Source organism: Eptesicus fuscus, chromosome 22 (assembly GCF_027574615.1).
Source record: "Eptesicus fuscus isolate TK198812 chromosome 22, DD_ASM_mEF_20220401, whole genome shotgun sequence".
Classification (NCBI taxonomy): Eukaryota; Metazoa; Chordata; class Mammalia; order Chiroptera; family Vespertilionidae; genus Eptesicus; species Eptesicus fuscus.
The window spans coordinates 15136253-15159212 of record NC_072494.1 but is presented as its reverse complement, the minus strand read 5'-3'; the positions used below and the strand labels follow the sequence as shown (position 1 = coordinate 15159212).

Below are 22960 nucleotides of genomic sequence, written 5' to 3'. Positions count from 1 at the left end.
CACTCCTCCTCTCAGTTTTAATCTCATCTGTCAAGTGGGAATCATGATATTTACTCTATGGGGCCTGTGATAGGTTAGGAGAAAGGCCTGTTGAAAAAGCTCTAATGATATAGAAACAGAACACAGAAATACGTGCCTGAGGGCAAGGAATCCCTTCAAAGACTGTAGAAGGCCCCTGAATGCTGGTGTGGCCTCTCTCTGGCCCAAAATTAAAAGGCAGTGAGTTCTCAGCTACTCCCAGGAGCTACCTCCCCTATTAGGAGCTTCAGCTTTTGCACACACAGGCTTTGGCAAATGTGCTTACTACTTCACTGGAAAATCTAAGTGGAAACAACCTTGGAACACACTGCGTCGCCATCTTGCTAACCTTCCGGCCCAGACCGCCTCATGGTCCAGCTAGTTCAGGGTCACAGTGAGGACCCAGTGAGCTCTCTCTGCCAAGGTCTTACCCTTCCTTCCCCGACCCCCTCACACACCATCTCCCACAATCACCAACTGGAGTCTCCCGAAAGTTACACGCAAGGTGAGAGGGAGGAGGACAGAGACGCTTCTCCTCCGCCGCGTCATCACTGTAATGAACCTCCATCCAAAGTCAGGGCACAGCCTGGCATCCTGCAGGGCTTCAGCACACGCAGGAGTGTGAGCTCCTGCAGGGACACCGTGAACGCTGGACGCTGTCGTCACGGCCCAGTCAGTGACAGCACGGTTAGCTGATTGCTCTGCAGGCTTGGGCGGGAAGGACAAAACCAATGACCAAATAGAGAGACTGGGATGCATGGGCATGGAGCTGCAGCGGCCAGGTGCCCACTCGGCCTGTGTCCTAACCACGGCCAGAGGGGAGCACTAGCACTGGGCATTCACAGGTGACCCTCTAGGTTTGCTTGTGTTTGGGTTTTGTTTTTAAATATATTCTTATTGCCCTGACCGGTTTGGCTCAGTGGATAGAGCGTTGGCCTGCAGACTCAAGGGTCCCAGGTTCGATTCCGGTCAAGGGCATGTACCTTGGTTGCGGGCACATCCCCAGTAGGGGGTGTGCAAGAGGCAGCTGATCGATGTTTCTCTCTCATCGATGTTTCTGACTCTCTATCCCTCTCCCTTCCTCTCTGTAAAAAATCAATAAAATAAATAAATATATTTTTATTGATTTCAGAGAGAGGAAGGGAGAGAGAGAAATATCAATAATGAGAGAAGCATCAATCAGCTGCCTCCTGGCATGCCCCCCCCCCACCCCCCCACTGGGGATCAAGTCCACAACCCAGGTATGTGCCCTGACCGGGAATCGAACCGTGACCTCCTGGTTCATAGGTCGACCCGCAACCACTGAGCCACGCTGGCTGGGCTAGCTTTGCTTGTTTTGAGACATGGAATAGTCCCCCGGAGGCTGACCAGGCCCCGAGATTACTGTGTACATACTGATGTTCTCACGTGCTACTTAATCGCCTTAGTACGGGGCCCTGGAGGAAGAGGTCGTGTTCACCTCACAATCCCAGGGCCTGAAGCTTTTCTACAACCAGGTTTTCCCGGTGCCTCTCCCTCTCCGGCCACGCCTCGGCCCCTTTCTTCTCACTCCTCCTCCTCCACACTTTCCCAGGTCGGAACCCTGGGACCCACAGGGCACGGCCACTGGCCTTATTCCTCTGCCATGGCTCCAACTACCACCTGCACGCAGCAGCGATCGGAACTGTCTGCCAAGTATGTCCACTGGGGGTTCTCACAGGCGCCTCAGACTCAGGGGTCCCAAACTAGCATCGTCGTTTTTCGCTCCATTGTTCTCCCTCCAGCGTTTCCCATTTTAATGTGTGACACCCCCCCCCCCCCCCCCCGCCCCATCTGCCCAATTGCCAGAAACTTGAGGGTCAGACTTGACTCCTCCGTCTCCTTCCTTCTCCTCATCTACTGCCATCGAATCTTGTCGATCCTACCTCCGAAATACATCTCGAGTCATTTGTGGCTCATGGCCACCGTCCCAGCGCAGGCGAAGCTAGCGAGATAAGAAACAGGCGAACACCCAGGGCCACCCCCCAGGACCCATCTCACCTCAGGACAACGCCAATGCAGAGGAGCGTCCCGAAGGCCAGGCTTCCTCCAGCCACCAGGAATGTGTACAGCGGTACTGGAGACTCTTGCACTACAGCGGGGAAAAGAGGAGGAGGAGGAGGAGGAGGAGGAGCAGAAGGAAGAGAAAAAAATAAACCACTCAGCTGGTGCTATCAAAAGTCTCCAAGGACCCTCACCCCGGAGGAGGACACAGCTCTGCTCACCAGCAGGCCGCCTGCCCGTGTTTTGGCCAAAGCCCCTCCAGAAGAATCACTCCCAGCAGCGTCTGACAAACCCCGGGACCCTGCCACTTGGCAAGAGGGCCACCCCAAGGTCAGAGCTTCTGAGCCCCTGTGGCCAGCCACAGGCTCCCCCTCCCCTTCAGGGTGGCTTTTCTAGGGGTGCTCAGCCTGCCCCCGTAGGCACAGATGGGGGGGCCAGCAGCAGAAAGCTTCGGGGACCTCACTGATGGCAGCTCCATTGAGGACGATGCCAGGGAGGCCCAGGTGCTTTAAGCCAACTGTTTGGGTGCAGTGCTCTCCAGGGGGCGTCATCTCTGCCTGTCTCCCCGCTTGGTAGTCAAGCCCCAGCCATAGGCCCTTCATTCGCTCTTCCACGTGCCATGTTCTCCTCGCCCCCCCCTGCCCCCCCCCCGGCCCCTCCGCACATGGTCTCGCATCTCCCCCCGGAACACTTTTCCCACCGTCACTGCACCCCCTTTCCCTCCAGTCCTCCTTGGCCTTCGGGTCTCGGGTGAGATGAGGACACTTCCTTTGAGCCGTGACGCCACTCCAAGCTGGGTAAGTGCCAGCTGTGAAAGAGTTCGCTGATTTGTCCCATCATTCTCGTGGTCCCCTCTTAATACCTTCGCTAACGATATCCAACGTGGACATGCAAGGCAATAAAAGCATGTCTCCGCCATTGGTCTTCTCCAAGGAGCAGACTGGCCCCCTGCCGACATTTCCAAATAAGAAAGCACTTCCTGCCCTGACCGGTTTGGCTCAGTGGAAAGAGCGTCGGCCTGCGGACTCAAGGGTCCCAGGTTCGATTCCGGTCAAGGGCATGTACCTTGGTTGCAGGCACATCCCCAGTGGGGGATGTGCAGGAGGCAGCTGATCGAAGTTTCTCTCTCATCCATGTTTCTAGCTCTCTATCCCTCTCCCTTCCTCTCTGTAAAAAATCAATAATATATATATATATATTTTTTTTTATTTTTTTTTAAAGAAAGCACTTTCTACAGAGTTACAAGCCTTTGGTGCCTCTTGGGCCACAGAAACACAAAACCATCAGCGCTCACCTGGGAAGCCGGTCGTGTTTGCGGGGTAGTTTGAGGAGATGTCGTCGCCTTTGCTGGTAGTAGGTGCCTGTAAAAGACATTTTATAAAAGACATTCCTCACTGGAAGCCCGTGTCTGCAGATTCCACCTTCATTCGGGACCCAGCTCAGGCACCTCCTCAACCCCCACCTTGCCCCGCCCCCCCGAAGCCATTCCTTTATCTCCTGTACCTCTCCAATTCTGACCTGTCACTCTCAACATCTGCATGATTGTTGGCGTTATCTGCAGCTACACCTTGCTACTCAAGGTGGGGATTTCTTCCCATCCGCCACTCCACCAAGAGCTTACGCTGTCCTACGGGTCTGGCCCAGGGCACAGGCACCACCCCTGACTAGGAAAATCACTGACTAGAATCCTGGGTCCACCACTCCTCGCTCTGCGGCCGTGGGCAGATTTCCTAACCCAGGTGGGTGTCCGTGTTCCTCCCCGAATCTCAGTCCACGTAGGATCGGTGAGAGACAGCAAACGCAAGGCTCAGGGCCTGGGGCCTCCTCGGCCGGCTCTCGGTCAGTCAGTGCCCCTACACCCTGTGCTGGGAGCTCTCTGGCCCAAGGGCCTGGACTTCACCCGGGAGCTGCTTCCGCCGGTCCTGGACAGGCCGGCACTGACGGGTGAGGTGCCGGACCCGGGCTCCGCCTCTGTGCTGCCCAGCTCCGGGAGCCTGGGGCCTCCCCGCTTAGCGTTTGGGAATTGGGGACCACGGAGGAGAGGCCGTTGGGTGGGAAATTGGATTACTCTAGGATTTGTTTAAGCAGCTTCAGCAGTAATCCTCTTTCCAGATCATTATGACACCAGGAGTCCACAGGGAAGGGGCTCGGAGGAACGGAATCGGAGTCGCACGCTAAGCCTCCGGCGGTGTCCCGAAGCTCAGGGTGGAAGAGCGTCCGCTGACAGCTTTGTGAGCCAGCCCCACGCGGCTCTACGATCACAAAAGCCCCGATCCAGAACTGCCCCTGCCCTGTCTTACAGAGCCTTTGAAAGGACACAGAGTTTGCCCACAGCCGCACTGCCAGCAAGTGGCAGAGCTGGGACTTAAACTAAATTCTGCCTGGTGCCAGCCACAGCACCAACCGACAGGTGCTGACCCTTGGACAAGAACACGAGCTCACCTTCGTGGAGGACACCCCCACCGCGGGCGCGGTTGAGAAGCTCGTGGGTTCTGTGGACAGAAGAAGTATTATTAATGACTCATGGACCCTGAAGTCCTGTCTGATGGGCCGCAGGAGCAGAATAAAGTTCATCACAATGTTATTTAAAAGGGCATCATGTTGCCCAGACGGCATGACTCAGCGGTTGAGCTGCAACCTATGAACCAGGAGGTGACGGCTTTATCCCCAGTCCCGGGCGTGCAGGAGGTAGCCAATCAGTGACTCATCATTGATGTTTCTATCTCTCTCACTCTCCCTTCCTCTCTGAAATCAATTTTTTTTAATGTTTTTTAAATAAATAAAAGGGCACAATGTTGGAATTAACCAAATACCCAACCATAAGGGTCCAGCTACATAAATGACGATGTAACCATATTTTATAACCGCTTTTTTAAAAAATTGATCCCAGCCGAAACCGGTTTGGCTCAGTGGGTAGAGCGTCGGCCTGCGGACTCAAGGGTCCCAGGTTCGATTCCGGTCAAGGGCATGTACCTTGGTTTCGGGCACATCCCCAGCAGGGGGTGTGCAAGAGGCAACTGATCGATGTTTCTCTCTCATCGATGTTTCTAACTCTCTATCCCTCTCTCTTCTTCTCTGTAAAAAATCAATAAAATATATTTAAAAAAAATTGATCCCAGAGAGGGGAAGGGAGGGAAGGAAGAAGAGAGAGAGAGACATCACTGTGAAAGAAAAACATCCATTGGTTGCCTCCCAGCATGTGCCCTGACTGGGGATCAAACCCAAAACCTGGGTATGTTCCCTGACCGGGACTCGAACCCACCACCTCCTGGTGCACGAGATGATGCTCCAACGCACTGGGCCCCCCGGCCAGGGCTACTGCGATAGCTTTAAAAAGTATTTTAGACAAATATTGAGGACGTGCTACAAAGTCATATGAAAAATGCAAGGCAAGACAAAAATCCAAATAGTTGGATCCAAAATTTTTAAAGAAACGTATCTATGTCATCATTTATTGTATATCACATTATATACCATACTATATAGTCACACACGGGAAGAAAAAAACTGGAAGGATACACATCACCAGAGGTAAGCACTGTTACCATGTTAGTTACGACGGCTCGCTAACCCTGACAAAGGCCCGACTGCGGGCGAGCTCTGTGTCCTTCCGAAGCCCCCTCCTTTTCTGACACGCAGGAACGGCGCTACGAGAGTAAACCCCGGGAGTTCTCGTCACAAGGTGACATGTGTTCCCTCCTTTCTCTTCTCCTTTTTCTTTTCTTTTTATTGCACCTACATGGGACGAAGGCTGTCAGCTAAACCTACTGTGGCAATCACGTCACGATGTGTGTCCATCAAACCATCACGCTGTCTGCCTTGCACTTACACAGCGACGCGTGGCAATTCTTTCTCAATAAAACTGGGAAATTTTCAATAAAATTTAAAAATAAAAACATGTTCATTTCCTTCTAGGCACCTTTCCGCAATACAAAGTATTTGTCAGCCCAGCGGGCGTGGCTCAGTGGCTGAGCACTGACCTGTGAACCAGGAGGTCAGGGCACATGCCTCAGTCCCATCCCCCCTGTGGGGCGTGCAGGAGGCAGTGGGTCAATGATTCTCTCTCATCATTGATGTTTCTCTCTCTCTCCTTCTCCCTTCCTCTCTGAAATATATATATACATACACACACACACACACACATATATACATATATACATATATTATATATATGTATACAGATATATAGGTATATAGATATATATATTTAAAGTATTTAACATAAACAACAAGTTCTCATCCTCCTGGGTGGATTTCGTACACTTTGCTCGAGAAGCGGCAGGGACCCGGGCTCCCTCTCGAGGCCCCTCCCCTCCATGGGAACTGTTTCTGCAGAAACCTCCAGGGCAGCAGGAGGCCAAGAATCAAAGAGCGCGTGTGACCTGAGGCCCGGCTCAGCAGCAAGCGTGAGCCCGAGGGACCAGGAACTGAAACAGGACTGGCTATGCGTAGAGCGCTCTAAAGTTTAAAAGCATTTTCTTTCCAGCTTATCATTTCTCCATCAAGAAGTTAAAAACACCAGAGAAATGGTTTACACAAAGATGTCCAGCCTCCCTGAGCCGAAAGCAAAATAACTAGTAAGCGGTGGAGGAGAGGGTGCCCTCCCCCGGAGAGAACACCACCCACTGGAGGGGACATCCGAGCATGTTCATGCCTCCTTCCCATGGTGCAGAGAGGAAACAGAGGCCCAGAGAGGGAGAGCAACTTGCCCGAGGTCACACAGCAAGTGAGCCCCAAGTCAACCAAGAATAAACGGGAAGAACCCTTGTTCTTATTCCTTTGTGTTCCTCCCAGCCGAGCCCAGCAAAGGACGGACTCACAGCGGAAAGTGACTGAAGGAGGGTATGGGGGGTCTGAGGGCGCTAGAATGAAAGCAAACACCAGGAGATGGGGCAGCACTACTTAGAAAACATGGCTGACCATGGATGGTCATTCAGGCCAGTGGTTCCCAAACCCAGCCATGCCCAGCCTTTCCTGTGGCCTTTTAGGCTCCACCCTTGACCGATGGCCTCAGAATCTTGGGGATAGGATCCAGACATCAGGGCTTTTTAAAGACTCCCCAAACCAGAGAGATGTTTTAGGAAGAAAGAGAGACCTGTATAGTTTCTACCCTCAGCTCTGACCCCCATCATGGCATGTGGTCCAGAGAACGGCGTTTTACCTTTGGCGACTCAGGTTCCCAGGGGCAAAGTGGGGGTTTTAGTTTGGTATTATTTCAAATAACCCAGGAATGTCACCAGAACGAATAAAAGTCTTCTAATGCAGAATAAAACTGTCTTACATAGCAGGACTTTTTAAAGATCTCCCTAGATGACCATGGAGGCCCCTAATTCAGACCATTTTGTCCCAAGACGGAAAGTGGAGCAACTTTTACATCATTATTAATAATCATTTCCATTTCCCAGATGAAGGAACTTGGGCTCAAAGGAGATAAGATTAATAAGGCTAATAGCATACTAATAAAATACCACTAATATTCCTAGCACCAACATTTTGAGGGTAACTACACGCCAGTTCCAAATGGCCCATTTGGTGCATCATCATCCCATTTCGCCCTCACAGCGTCACACGAGGCTGGCACCATCACCCCCATTTTACAAAGACACGGAGCCTCACAAAGGCTGTGGGAAGTTGTTAGCAATGAGGAGCACATTCCTTTCCGGTTTAGACAAAAGAGCTTTATATTTCTCCTCACGGATTTTGTATGTCCTAATGCCTCACTTCGCTGGAATGTTGGGTGAAAGAGGGGAAGGAACTATGATTCACTGCCCCCTGTGTACTGTTATCTTTGTAATAAAACTAGAGGCCCGGTGCATGAAATTTGTGCATGGGCAGGGTCCCGAGGCCTGGCCGGCGATCTGGGCCTTCCAGCTGCTGGCCGGGGCCTCCCTTCATTCCGCGCCACCCCCTGGTGGTCAACACATGTCATAGCGAGCGACTGAACTCCTGGACTCCCGCGGGGACACTCTGCATATTAGCCTTTTGTATATATAGATGAATGAATGACCGTCCTCTAATAAATGAGATTAATAGAAGACCGTGTGTGAGTTGCGTGATTTTTTTCCCATACGCGATTCTAAAACAAGAAACTTTTTTCCATTAATTTGAAAATTAGTTTGGGTTTACTTGCTTGAGTTTTGGAATACAGAGATTCAATATAAAAGGCGGCAGAGACCTTCTTCACGCAAGATGTGTAACCTTGGTCAAGACCCTTAACCTCGTTTTAGTCCTTGTTTCTTCATTTCTAAGCAAGGCGGTGGCTTCCTCCTGCACAGATCACCCGAGATCACACACTAAAAGCGCCTAACACTGGCCCGGAACACAGTAATATTTGTTTAAAAACTGGCCCAACTCTCAAAATTAGGAACAGAGAGCACAGTAACTTCTGGGCTGTAATGTACAGCATGGTGACTATCCTACCTAATAATAGACAAATATGCAAATTGACCGTACCTTCGCTATGCCTGTGATTGGCCAGGAGGCACGGGGGGGCGGGACTCGGGGTGGCTGGGGTAGCCGATTGGGCCGGCAGGACGCTGAGTTCACGTCCCCAGCGGCGGCTCGAGCTCAGCGTCTGTGCCATGGCTGTGCTGCAGCACAGAAGGGGCCTCTGGGGCAGCGAGCTCACGTCCCACCGCGGACCATCAAAAGCGGGGGAGCTGGGTGCCTGTCCGCTCAGGCACCAGGCCTTTCAGAAGCCTCCGCCCTGCCAGAGGCTTCTGAAAGGCCTGGTGCACCAGCAGACAGGCACCCAGCTCCCCCGCAAACATGCATGATTCAATCATGCACTGGGCCTCTAGTAGTTAATAACACTGTATTGTATATTCGAGAGTTGCTAAGAGAGTCGATCATAAAAGTTCTCATCACAAGAAAAAATATTTGTAACCACTTGTGGCGATGGATTAAGTAAACTTACTGTGGTGATCAGTTCACAATATATACATATATCAAATCATATTGTACACCCCAAAGTACAGTATTATAGGCCCATTATCCTATATAATAAAAGGGTAATATGCAAATCGACCGAACAGCAGAACAACCGGTCACTATGATGCGCATTGACCACCAGGGGACAGGCGCTCAACGCAGGAGCTGCCCCTGGTGGTCAATGCACTCCCACGGGGCAGGGATGGGGAGAGACCAGGACACACACAGGCCGAGCACCCACAACGCCTTCCACTCCGCACATGCTCACTTCCTCCCTTGGCCTCACACCTTCCTTCACACCCTGTAAACCACCAACCAGAAAGTTAATCATTGCTCCACCATTCGAGGGGGAAAAAATAAAAAACCTCAGGAGGAGCTGACAGCCTCCCAGCGGGGTCCCAACACCCCCAGGATGGTCTGTAGACAAGTCTACTGGCCTGAGGTCAAAGGAGAAACATCCAGAAAAGGCAAGGTGGATACCTCATTGAAGTAAGGTTGCCAAAGTGTCCTTCATTCTGAGCTTATGCCCGTTTCACCCTCTCTTTTATGAAATAACTAGAGGCTTAGTGCACAAATTCGTGCACGGGTGGAGCCGATCAGGCGGGCCAGCATGGGGGACACAGGCCTTTGGCCAGCCGGCCCCACCCCGATTGAACTCCCGGTCAAATGGACAATTTGCATATTAGCCTTTTATTATACAGGAAAGAAAGATGGTGATGGTAAATAGCCACAGCTATTTTTTCCTTAATTGTTTAATTTTATGTCCTTACTCAACAAAATTAAAAGTTGATGACCTTTGCCGAAACCGGTTTGGTTCAGTGGATAGAGCGTCGGTCTGCGGACTGAGGGGGTCCCAGGTTCGATTCTGGTCAAGGGCATGTACCTTGGTTGCGGGCACATCCCCGGTAGGGGGTGTGCAGGAGGCAGCTGGTCGATGTTTCTCTCTCATCGATGTTTCTAGCTCTCTATCCCTCTCCCTTCCTCTCTGTAAAAAAAATCAATAAAATATATTTTAAAAATAAAAGTTGATGACCTTAGCCCAAGCTGGATGACTCGGTTGGTTGTGGGTTCGATTCCCAATCAGAGCACATACCTAGGTTGTGGGTTCAATCCCCGGTTGGGGGAGGTATGGGAGGCCACCAATCCATGTTTCTCTCCATCTTTCTCCCTCACTCTAAAATCAGTAACATGCCCTCGGGGGAGGATTTTTTAAAAAGTTGATGACCTTCCTGGTCCCTTCTGAGATGGTACAGCCCCGTGAAAAGGAACCTCTGAGCTATGCAGACAGGTGGGGCAGGCAGCGAGGACGCAGGAGGAGGTGATGCAGATGAGCTGGACGGAAGAGGGAGCTGACCAGAGGACTATGCGGCAGGAGGACGGAAGGACATGGTGTGAAGCTGGGCCAGGCTCAGTCCAGCTGGAGGCAGTGAGGTAAGTGAAGGGGAGCCAGGCACGCGGCCGAGGCCCAAGGAGGCCTTCTGCACACGCTCAGGAGTTTGAACTGCACGGGAAAAGTGACGGGGAGCCGTGGCTGGGGGGCGGGGGGAGGGGGGGATGACAGATGCAGGCTAATAGTGATTTGGAAAGATGCCCGCAGCAGTGGGGTGGGGTGGCTCACACAGGGACAGGAGCTCAATAAGGAGGGGCCGTTGTCAAACGCGCTCCCAGCAGGGGAAGGCCAGCGGGTTTAGTGGACAATACAGGGTGGGACAAAAGCAAGCTCACAGTGGTGAGTCCGTGAAACACAGTTTAGTCTTATTATTCTTATTCTTCATTAATTACTGCATTATTTTCCATATGAACAAAAAGCCTACTTTTGCCCACCCCTGTCTATAGCGCCCCTGGGATCCAGGCCAGGGAAACCCACCTGCCTGGAGAGGCCCCAGCCCTGGCCTCGGGGCACCCCAAACCTCTAGCACCTCCTTCAACCCCTGCGATTCCCCAAAAATGGGTCCACTCTGCTCTCTGCCTGTCACAAGTAGTCCTCATTATTTCTGGGTGTAGGTGAGCAGGGCATGAAGCAAAGTGAAAGGGATTTGTTAGGAGCAAGAAATAACCCTCTTATGTCCAATGGGCTTTTCCCAGGCACCCTGCCCCACTTTGCAAAGGGGGGGACCCCAGACTCACTTGGTGCCAGTGGTTTCTGGAGAGAGCTACTGACCAGCTGCCCTGTCAGTAACCTCTCCTCCCTGCCCTGCCCTGCCCTCAGGGACAGTCTCCGTGAGTCACCGCCACAGGTGCTGTCAGCAGTCACCTGCCTTTGCTGGCTGGAGCCGGGACCCCAAGACCTATGACTCAGTGCCCTGCCCTCCAAAAAGGGGAATCTCCCAGGGAACATAGCCCGTTTGCAGCCAGGCCCCAGCCTCAAGGGGGCAGCACCGCTGAAGCCCAGCTCATCAGCCCCCGCCTCAGCGGGGTGGAGGATGGGGGGTAAAGGGGTGAGGGGAGCAGCTGGTTTCGCTCTTGGGGATATATTCACCCCTGGGGCTTTGAAGATCCCCCCCAAAAGCACACATGTAAAAGCTCCAGCTGCTTATGGGAGAAGAAGCCACGTGTTCTGACTGAGCTCACAGGGTCACTCCAGCCAAGTCTCAGAAGCACAGTGACCCGAGGCTGGAAAGCCAGAGGCGGTGCCCCTGCCGTATCACCTCCCACAGCGGGGGGGGGGGGGGGGGGGGACATCAACAACTAAAAAGGAACATCAGAGAGGAGACCAGCTTCAGGGGAAGGTGCATGGACAGGTGAGGAACCCACCAACCCGCCGCAAACAGCCTGGGAACGGAAGCCCACGCAGAGGCAGATCCTCTGGGAACTCCAGAAGAACTCAGAGAGCAGGCCAGCAGACTTGTCAGGGGTGACCCCAGAGGGCGAGGCCCAGCGAGGCCAGAGTTGTTCACATAAGAAAGAACTTCCTACTTAAATAGACATTTCTGCAAAAGAGATAAACAAGTGGCCGATGAGCGCATGAAAAGAGGCTCAAGGTCACTGTTCACTATGAAAATGCAAATCAGAACTACAATACCACGTCACACACATGGGGATGGCTACTGTCAAAAACAAACAAACAAAAAACAGAAAGTAAGAAGTGCCGGCCAGCATGTGAAGCAACTGGAACCCTGTGCATTGCTGGCAGGAATGTAAAATGGTGCAGCCACTTGGAAAACAGGATGGCAGTTCCTCAAAAACTTAAAAATGAATTATCATGCCCTGGCCGTCATTGTGGCTCAGTTGGTTGGGCGTCGTCCCATGCACCAAAAGGTTGCCAGTTCAATTTCCGGGTCAGGGCTCGATACCCAGTAGGGGTGTGCAGGAGGCAGGCAGGAGGCAGCCAATTGATGTTTCGCTCTCACATAGCTCTCACATCGAAGTTTATCTCTCCCTCTCCCTCTCCCTGGCTCTCTCTCTAAAAATCAATTAAACATGCAAATAAAAAGGAATTACCAAGTGAATTCCACTTCTAGGTTTATACCCAAAAGAATTAAAAGGAGGGACCCGAACAGATCTCCTGACTCCCCATGTTCATAGCAGCATTGTTCCCAATAGTCAAAAGGTGGAAGCCACCCAGAGGTCTGTCCATCCAGAGAGGAATGGGCAGACAAAATGTGACACACACACCACGAGATATCGCTCAGCCTTACAAAGGGAGGGAATTCTGACATTTTACAACATGGATGAATCTGGAGGGCACTCTACTAAGAGAAATACACCAGACACAACAGAAGACAAATACTGTGATTCTACTTAGACGAGGTACCTACAATATCAAACTCAGAGACAGAGAGTAAAATGATGGCTGTTGCCCTAACCGGTTTGGCTCAGTGGATAGAGCGGCGGCCTGCGGACTCCAGGGTCCCAGGTTCGATTCCGGTCAAGGGCATGTACCTAGGTTGTGGGCACAAACCCAGTAGAGAGTGTGCAGGAGGCAGCTGATGGATGTTTCTCTCTCTAATCGATGTTTCTAACTCTCTATCCCTCTCCCTTCCTCCTGTAAAAAAATCAATAAAACATATATATATATATATTGTAAAAAATCAATAAATATATATATATATTATTAAAAAAAAGTAACCAAAAAAAAAAAAATGATGGCTGTTAGGGGCCGAGGGAGGGGGAATGGAGAGTTAGTGTTTATGGGCACAGAGTTTCAGTTCTGCAAGATGAAACAAGCTCTGAAGATGGATGGTGGTGATGGTTGCGCAACAATGTGAAAGTCCTCAATGCCACGGAACTATATATACTTAAAAATGGTTAAAATAGGAAAGTTTAAGTTATGCATATTTTTACCACAATTCAAAAAAAAAATTTTTTTTTTTAAGGAACAAAGGACCGACAAAAACAGGATTTCTTAGAGCTGTTTGTGGCGATCTACATTCGGTGGCTGGAATACAAGGGAGGCGGGCGTCCGCCTGTATCCGGGACACTTCCTCTGAACAATGTTGTAATTAACGTTCTTGCCTCACAAAGGGCTCCCAAGGCCACAGTCATGTTCGGTATTCGCGGAGCGAGTGCGCTGCGGTTCAAAGAGGGTGCAAATCAAAGACCACCAGGATCAGGTCCACACAACCTAGCCCGAAGGGTGCCGTCGTTCATTTAAACGCTTTTCCTCCGGAAGACAGAGCAGGGAGGCCTCCCTCCTTATCCACGTCCGAGGGGAAAAGGAGCTTTGAAGAAAAGGGTCCAGCCAAAACCGGTTTGGCTCAATGGATAGAGTGTCGGTCTGCGGACTGAAAGGTCCCAGGTTCGATTCCGGTCAAGGGCACGTACATTGGCTGCGGGCACATCCCTGGTAGGGGGTGTGCAGGAGGCAGCTGGTCGATGATTCTCTCTCATCGATGTTTCTAGCTCTCTATCCCTCTCCCTTCCTCTCTGTAAAAAATCAATAAAATATATTAAAAAAAAAAAAAAAAAGAAAAAGAAAAGGGTCCAGTGGAAAGCTGCTCCGCTCTTGCCGGCCAGGAGCCGGGGAAAGCGCCAACCAAGATCGGAGCCTGCACTCGAGGTCACGTACGGCCCAGCCCGCCCCGCTGGCTCTCCCAGGACAAGGAAGACAAGGACACCCAAACTGCAAAGCCAGGTTCGAGGCGACACCATCACATCACAGCATCCATCCGGGGGGAGCATGTGCAGCCTCCACATAAAGTCCTCTCCGTGGGCCTGGGGCCAGCGGAGGAGGAGGGGGCAGGGGTGCGGACAGGCCTGGGCAATGGATGTCACTTCCATCTTTCCCTTTTGATCCAGACACACTCACCTGACGAGTATTTTACTCTTTTTAAATTGCTGAGTGTTTAAGCACCACGGGTTTGGTTCACGGCACTGAACAGGCTGAAGAGATCGGACCGGGAAACAACCCTGGGAGTCCTTCTCCACTAACACTGGGGTCTGCGCGGCAAAGGGCGGTCCGCTCGCCATCTCCGGAAGCATTCAAGCCGAGGCGGGTGGCCACTCCCTGGGCTGTGGTCAGAGCGATTCCTGCCCTGGGTCTAGGTCTGCTAAATCCTCATCTTTCATAGGAAAGAGTCAAAAGATAATGTCTCAAGCCCTAACCGGTTTGGCTCAGTGGATAGAGCGACAGCCTTCGGACTCAAGGGTCCCAGGTTCGATTCCGGTCAAGGGCATGTACCTTGCTTGTGGGCACATCCCCAGTGGGGGGTGTGCAGGAGGCAGCTGATCAATGTTTCTAACTCTATCCCTCTCCCTTCCTCTCTGTAAAAAATCAATAAAATATACTTAAAAAAAAGATAATGTCTCAAATCATCTTCTCGGAAAAACAGACCAACAGCCATATCAGGTTGTTGTTCAGCGTTGAGGAGGGAGCCAAAGAATAGAAACAGAAGGCCAAGCGGCTTCCTCCAGAAAGCAGGACTGGACATGGGCAGGGGTGGGGCGAGGGACACTGGCTGTTAGAAGCCCTTCTTTGCTTCTTTGCCTTGGGCAAGTATTCATTTGATGAAAATTTTAAAAGTTAAAAAAAAAATTCCAGTGGTGGCCCAGCTGGGTGGGTCAGTTGATTGGAGTGTCATCCCATACACCAAAAGGTCGTGGGTTTGATTCCTGGTCAGGGCACATACCTAGGTTTTGGTTTGATCCCCAGTAGAAGAGGCAACTGGTTGATGTTTCTCTCTCACATCCATGTCTCTCTCTCTCTCCCTCTCTCTCTCTCTCTCTCTCTCTCTCAAATCAATAAAAACATTTTTTAAAATTCCCATGGGTTAAAAAAACAACAAACATTAATCATGCAATTACTAAATAATACATTTCCAAAAATATTTAACAACATGGAAATGCGTGCAATATTTTATAAAATTCACACACACAAAGGAAAGAAGTATACTAAAATGTTCTCACTGGTTTTCTCTAGCCGGGAAAATACCATTGGTAATTATTCTTCATATTTTTTTCTGGAATTTTTCATGTTCTATAAACACACTTATTTCAATCATTCCTCTCAAAGGCAATTATTACTACCTTTAACATCTCTTGTTGTTTTTATTTACTTATTTTAAAATATTTTTATTGATTTTTAGAGAGAGAGAGGAAGGGAGAGGGGGAGAGAGAAACATCGATGTGAGGGCGGAACATCAACTGTCTGCCTCCTGCACGCCCCCTACACACCCCGGGCATGTGCCCTGACCTGTCATTGAACCAGCCGCCTTTTGGTGCAGGGAATGACGCCAACCAACGGAGCTACACTGGCCAGGGCCTTTCACATCTTTTTTTTTTTTTTTAGAAAGCACTAGTAACCGTGGTAAATTAAATATAGCTACAAATTCTTTGCGGCTCCCGCCATCGAGTTGTGAAATGATTTCCCCTCCTTGAGTCTGGGCCGGCCTCCTGCAAGGCGCCAAGCTTCGGGGAGAACCCAGGGCCCCAGCCACCTGCCAGCACCAACCGTCAGACATGTGAGGGAGGCCCCCTAGGGTCCCGCAGGCCTGATGCAACCTCACGTACCGTCCCAGGCAAGACCAAAGGAGCGCTGCCTCGCTGACTCATTTCCAAAATCTCGAGCAGATCACTGGTTTCTGTTTTACCCCGAGTTTGGGGGTGACTTGTTATATAGCAATAGGTGGCCGATACAGCAGCCAAGCGGAAACATCCCTTCCCTGCCCACCAGCTCCTACCTGTCCAGGGGGTGCCCAGGACCTCCTCGCTCCACTCGCTCCACAGGCCGTGCCCAAATTCCTCCCGGGCGCGCAGCTGCACCACGTGCCTCCTGCCACTCCAGGCATCACGGATGGTGCAGTGATACTGGAGCTCCTTGACCTGAGGGCAGAGGCACGTTACTCGCCACAGGGACACGGATGCCCTTGGCTGCCCCGCCCTTCAGCGCTCCCTCTCTCGGGTCTAGTGGGTGACTCGGCTGGGCATAGCTTCTCCCCAAGGCTGCCGTCACCCCAGCGGCTCAGAAACACGGGTGCCCTCTGGGCCAACACGGGCAGAAGCTGGAAGTCACCGCCCCACCCGCGTGCACCGTGGGACCCTGCCGGCCACGCCCCGACATGCTCACAGCCCCACTCGCTTCCCAGGTCACTCCGCTCTCACGGATAGACCCATGGAGGGGAGGTTTTCATTTCCCTGTCATAGTGGATGCCGCCATTTCAGAAAGGCCCGGAGACTTCTCAGGAGCCATGCAGGTGGTGAGTGCGGAACAGGACCCAGAACCCACTGCTTTCTTTCCGGCAGCCTTTCTCCTGCCCCTCGGCAGCCAGGGGCACTTTTCCATCCCGAAGGAAGAGAAGTTACCATCCATGTTGTGAATGTCTTGGACCGTTCGGCCCGGTATCGGAGCTCAAACTGCAGCCTGTAGAAATAGGAATTCCAGGAGGGCGGGTCTTGCCAGGTGACAGTGAGCCAGCGGGGGTTTCGGTCCACGGCGGTGACCGTGATGTTGACGGGTGGGTCGGGTCGCACTGTGGGAAAAGGATGCACTCGTGTGGCGGCAAGTGTGGTGCCGAGGAAAGACACCCTCCCCACCCCGAGGCTGTGCAAACCCCCACAGCAGGATGCCACCCCGGCCCCGAGCACTTCCCCTGCTCTCCTGTAGCCCATAGGCCCCAGCTCACCCAACCCTCGCCCAGCCCCTCCCTGCCCCTCCGAGAAGCCCAAGAGGGAAGCAGCTGGAAGGGGTCGAGGAGGCGTGGGAGAGCTTACGTACGGATTCCATAACCCTCAAATGTGTGGGGTCTGCTGGACTTGCTGCCAGCACTGTTGGCCACGCACAGGGACACGATGTAGAAAGAGTTGTCTCCCTCGGGGACGGCCAGCTGGCAGGAGAACTTCTGGGACTCCCGGGAATACTGGCATGGCTCCTGGGAGTCTTCCGCTGGACCGTGCTGGCTGCCGACACAAAACAAGAGCAGTCCACACTCAGATTCTGCGAGGACTCGGGACTCGGGAGGGGAGAGGCCATGGTGAGAGGGGCGGGGCTCTGCAGGCTGGCCCTGGCTCTTGCTACTTTGAGGAAATTATTCTCTCCGAGCCTTTGTTTGCTCATCTGAAAATGGGAATATTAGTAGTACCTGCCTGGTGGGGGTTGGTTAGGGTTCATTGAAAAATGAGTGTAAAACATCGAGCTGGGGCCCATGGGTCCAAGGTGCTGAAGGGGGGTGCACTCTGCCAGGTCCTGTGCTCCCTGACCTCAGGCCTGCTGGCGAGCCACGGGAGAAGGCGCGGGGGGCGGGGGGGGGCGGCCAGGAGAAAGGCCATCCAGAAGTAGAGAGTGCCGGGGGTTCGAAGGAGGTAGCATTTCTGGCAGGTGAGCCCAGAAAAGAAGTCTGGGTGACGGAGGATATCGGAGGTGAGTCAGACACTGGCCCACCTGGCCTGGAAGCCTGAGCCTTCACCCGCGTCTGACATGCGTGGGCATGTGAGGCCACGGCAGCCGCTCGCCCCGCCGCGGGGGTGACGCATCACCCACCAACCTCCTGTTACGGGTTTGAACCCCAGGCCCAGAACTAGCTTCCGGGAAGCCCGCCCCAACCTCTCCAGTGTGAGCCAGAGCTTCCCTTACTCCCCGCTTCCCTCCCTCCATCCCACCCAGGCTGCCATCCCACCCGGCCGGCCCACGGCAGATGCCGAACTCCCCGCAGGAACCCTGGTGGAGCGAATGGGTGAGCAAGCACAGCTGGGGAGGGTGTGGGTGTGTGCACAAAGCAGACACACAAAGCCTCCTCCCAGGCCTGTTCACCCCACAGCCCCGGGTCTGGGTCGGGCCTGAGTGTCTTCTGTGGTCCCCAGGCTCTCAGTCTCCCTACCCCACTTCCTCACTTCAAGGCAGAGGCACCCGACCCAGGAGGAGGATAGAAGTGCCTGAGGCTGCTGCCAGGAGGGTGTGAGCTAAAATCTCTCTCTCTCTCTCTCTCTCTCAAAATGCCAGTAACAAACACACAAAGTCGTCTATAAACTTGCCATAGGCTGGTCTAGGCAGCTGACCCTGGAAACGGAATCACCCTGTTGGCTGAACTCCCTGTTCAGATTTTTTGATTCTCTGGTGACTGACAGCCCAAACTCAGATAGAAACACCTGGGCTGAGGGGCCCTTGGCTCTGGATGGAGACAGAGCAAACTGCAGAGGTGTGTCCGTTTTCAGCATCTCCCCCTCCTCTACATCCCTGCCAAACTCATCCCGCCTCCTAGAGCAAAGGGACACGACACCCCCTCCCCCCGCCTCCCCTTCCCAGGCAGGTGTGACTTCCACCCCCCCTCCAGCCCCCTCTCCGCCTATCACCACTTCCTCTTGTCTGCCATTGTCATGGAAAGCGCTCGGTAAGCTCTCTAGGTCAGGACACCTGGACACAACAATGAGCCGGCTTCCCTTCCCCTCCCAGCGCCATTTGCATCTTCAGAACAACGCCCCAGACCTTTGCGCGTTGATTAATGAATGTCAGACGACGGGGTTGGGTCCCTAGCAGAGCTACCAGCAGGGTGACCTTACACAAGTAAATCAGTTTCTCGGAAAAGTCGGTTTCTCTATCTGTTCAAGAGAAAACTCACACCCACTTCCCGGGCCGGCTGTCGTAGTTGATAGGACAGGTATCCCAGCCCAGTTTCCTCTCTCGTTCCCTCCTCTTCATCCCGGAGGAATTACTTCCTAATGTTTTCTGATGATAACATTTTGGAATCACTGGCTGGCCAGTATCACTTGGCTCCTCTGAGAGCCCTCCGACCCCTCACCCAGGGTCTCAGTTAAGGACGAGCAGACAGCCCTAGCCGGTTTGGCTCAGTGGAGAGAGCATCGGCCTGTGGACTCAAGGGTCCCGGGTTCGATTCCGGTCTAGGGCATGTATCTTGGTTGCAGGCACATCCCCAGTAGGAGGTGTGCAGGAGGCAGCTGATCAATGTTTCTAACTCTCTATCCCCTCTCCCTTACTCTCTGTAAAAAATCAATAAAAATATATATTTTTAAAATCAATAAAATATATATTTTTTAAAAAGGATGAGCAGACATACCCACAGCCCAGACCAGGATACTTACAACTTCCTCACCAGCAACACGGCCCTGGTGCTGGGGGCCGGCGGGACCCGCGGGCTCCACTCACAGACCACGTTGCTGACGGGGCTCTTCCGGAAGCAGGAGAGCGTCGGCTCTTCGGGAGGATCTGGAAGGCAGCACGCCAGGCAGAGGTGAGCTCGCCTCCCTGCCCTTCTCAGTGAGCCCCGGGCTGAGCCCTGCTCACCTCCCCACCCCAGCTCTGGCGCCAGCTGGGACCCAGGACGCCACGGCCAAAGAGTCACACTCACAACAGTGGCTGGCAAATTAAAGGACCTCAGAGCGGCAAAGGGAGACGCCCGGGGCTAACCTGTCTAAAGGGGAGAGAGAACAATCCCCAAAAGAGGGGCTTTGGGGTCACACAGGCCTCTGTGTGGTCTCAGGCAAGTCCCACCCTCTTTCCAGTTTCCTTCTCTAAAACGAAGTGATGATCAGTCATCACGACACTGCCTCCCCGCACAGGGTCCCCGGGACACCCAGGGAGACGGTGCCTCGGCACGGGGCCGGGCGCACAGGGCACCTGGCTCCAGCACGTCTCTGTCGAGACGGGAGGGAGCTGAGAACCTGCTGATCCTAACAATAAAGAGCGCTGGTGTGGGACGACGCAGGGTGATCAGCATCGTATGTACACGTGTGAGCCTACGCACACTCGCTCCCTCACTTAATCTTTGCACTGGCTCTGAGGGAGGTAATGAAACTAACTTACTTTACCGAAGAGGAGCCTGGGGAGCAGAGGAGTTAAGCTGCGAAGGAGGATTCGCAGGAAGGCCAGGCCACCCTGCTCCCCGCTCAAGCCCTCACTGCACAGTAAGGCCACCACCAGCCAGCGGCACCCACCCAGCGGGAATGCCCGCCTCTCGCTGGCAGACGTCCGTGGGCCTGTCCCCAGGATCCACGGGCCAAGGGAAAAACAGGAGTGGACCGGGTCAGGCAGGGAACCCGGGATGCGGAGCTGCTGGCAGGGAGCTGTCCCCGGGAGCTCTGCGGACACCACTCACCCTCCACCAGCAGGCGCACGGTTCCCCCGGGGAGGCCGTCCCGGTAGCAGGAATAGTTCCCGGAGTCGCTGAGCCGCACGGATCTCAGGAGCAGCCGACTTCCCAGCCCGGCCCATCGGTCGTGGCTCGAGACCGTCCCCTGATTCCCGAGCACCCAGCGGACCGTGGCGTTGTCTCCCGGTATCCCGCCCGGACAGGTCAGGGTCACGTTGGCGCCGGGCCTGCTGGTCAGCACATCGCTCTCCACCTCTGGGGAGAGAGGAGACACGCCGTAAGTCCACAGCCAACGGAGGAACCTCGTTCCTGATTTGGGGGACGCCCCCAGAGGCTTCAAGACTAAACATTTCCCACGTCCACCCATGGTCCAGGCCTCCGCCCGGGTGATGGCAACAGCCTCCCCGTGGCCCCAGGCCCCAGCCGTGGCCCTCTCCCCCCCACCCCCCGCCCCGCTGCCCCGGGGAGCCTTCGGAAGCCTCGATTAGAAAACCCTTTGAGGGCCTGCCGCTGTTCACAGCACAGTGTCCAAAATTAAAGGAACAAGTAAGCTTTTTTTTTTTTAGTACAGATTATATATTCACACTCGAAGATCTAAATTAGCCCAACCACCTTGGACTAATTTTTGTTGTTGTTAATCCTCACCCGAGGATATTTTTTCCATTGGTTTCTAGAGAGAGTGGGAGGGAGAGGGAAGGAGGGAGAGAAACATCGATGGGAAAGAGACACATCAATTTGTTGCCTCCCACAAGCTCCCTGACCGGCCCTACGGGACCGGACCAAACCTGCAGCCCAAACACGCCCTTGACCTTGACCCAAACTCGAAACGCTTCGGTGTGTGGGCCGCCACTCTCTCCGAGCCACACCTGCCAGAGCCCACCTTGGACTGAGTTATCAACCCGTCTACTGAGCGAGTCCAGCCAGCTGGGGGCGCTGGGGCCAGGGACCAGAGCCGGTTTCCCACGAAGCACTCTTGGTCCTTCACACCAAATGCACAGCCACTTCTCAGCAAGCAGCAGCCATGAATCTGGCCCAGGGTTCTGGGGCGGCCCCGCGGCTGCCCGAGCACCTGGCCTCACCTCCCGCCCCTGCTCTTGGGCCTGGAGGAGGAGCACCGGTCTCTCTCAGGCCTGCAGAGCCTTCTTGCTTGTGGGGGAGTTTCTAACCTCACACCTGGCCGACTGTCCTTCCTCCCACCCCATCCGAGGTGGCTGTCAGAGAGGAGGGCCTGAGGCTCAGTGACTCCCAGAGGCTGACATTCCCAAAGCCAGGGCTGGCGGTGGGTGCAAACCGACCATCGGCCACAGTCCAGGGACCAGGGACATGGGCATCCGAGGGACAGAGACGGCGTCTCCTGGGCCTGGGCCCTGCCTGGTTCCACAGGCTGCCTTCCAGCTGCCTTCTCACCTCCCCCACTTGGAGCCTCTGCCCCGAGGCTGCAGATAACAAGCAGGGCATTCACTGACCCTGAAGCACCCTCTGACTTCTGCACCCTCCAGCCTCCCCACCTGCACACACAGCGTTCCGTTCTGGGGTTATTCTCCCTAGCATTTTTTTAAAATCCTCATCCGAGGGTATTTTTTCCCTTGATTTTCAGACAGAGTGGAAGGGAAGGGAAGGGGGGTGGGGGGGGAGAAACATGGGCCGCACACACCCTGACCTGGGCCAGAGATTGGACCTGCACCGGAGGTCCAGGCCCTTGGCTGGGAATCAAACCAGAGTCCCTTAGGTCAGTGGGCTGACGCTCTAACCGCTGAGCCAAACTGGCCAGGGCATCCCTCCCTGACTTTGAAAATTAGACGCACTACTCACGCCATGTATTTCTACCCTTCGCTGTGCTTCTGTGGTTCATTTACATCAGGGTTCCTCAAGCTTTTTAAACAGGGGGCCAGTTCACTGTCCCTCAGACCGTTGGAGGGCCGGACTATAGTTTTAAAAAAAACTATGAACAAATTCCTACGCACACCGCACACATCTTATTTTGAAGTAAAAAAACAAAACGGCAAAAACACCCGCATGTGGCCCGCCCGTTTGAGGACGCGGATTTCCACGGAGCGCCAGTGTGTTTGTTCTCGCCGCTGTGTAATATTCCACTGTGCGGCCACCGCAGATCCCCTCCCATGGAGGGAGGTTTGAGTCATATCTCAGAGTGTGGCTATTGACTTTCTCACATGTGGCTTTGGGTGCATTTTTCCGAGTTTCCCCGAGTAGAATCGCTGGTCCTTGTGTGTGTGGGGGGGTGTGGGGGTGTGTGTGTGTGTGTCACACGTGTCCTTTTCCTTCATAACGGAATACACCGTCCAATGGGTTTCAGTACGAAAAGCGCCTGGTGGAGATACAGCCTCCCACTCTCGGTTCACACACTGATTCCCATCGGTGCCTGGATGAGGTTCCGTGTAGAAGACACACCGACACTTCTAATCACTGTATGGATTTTCTCCCTTTTCCATTTTCCACTGGATAAAGCAGCTGTAAGGATTAAACCCCACAGGGGCATTGAGCTCATGCACGAA

General features: G+C 53.5%; 1 protein-coding gene across 5 annotated transcripts in view; it reads right to left on the bottom strand.

The window, feature by feature from the left end:
* Nucleotides 1–22960, bottom strand: part of IL6R (interleukin 6 receptor) — a 72944-nt gene that overhangs the window by 37689 nt on the left and 12295 nt on the right. For 4 of the 5 annotated variants that reach the window (XR_008555073.1, XR_008555072.1, XM_054711386.1 and 1 more), the window contains exons 2-9: nucleotides 20454–20702; nucleotides 19441–19564; nucleotides 17123–17304; nucleotides 16711–16877; nucleotides 16089–16230; nucleotides 4483–4532; nucleotides 3335–3401; nucleotides 2038–2128 (exon numbers count right to left, since the gene is read on the bottom strand). Coding sequence is in view for 3 of the 5 variants with exons in the window: in XM_054711386.1 (XP_054567361.1) it covers nucleotides 2038–2128; nucleotides 3335–3401; nucleotides 4483–4532; nucleotides 16089–16230; nucleotides 16711–16877; nucleotides 17123–17304; nucleotides 19441–19564; nucleotides 20454–20702 (1072 nt within the window). In the remaining 2 variants the exon portion in view is untranslated. The remainder of the gene's footprint in view (nucleotides 1–2037; nucleotides 2129–3334; nucleotides 3402–4482; nucleotides 4533–16088; nucleotides 16231–16710; nucleotides 16878–17122; nucleotides 17305–19440; nucleotides 19565–20453; nucleotides 20703–22960) is intronic. The other variant, XM_054711387.1, reaches the window with a different exon arrangement.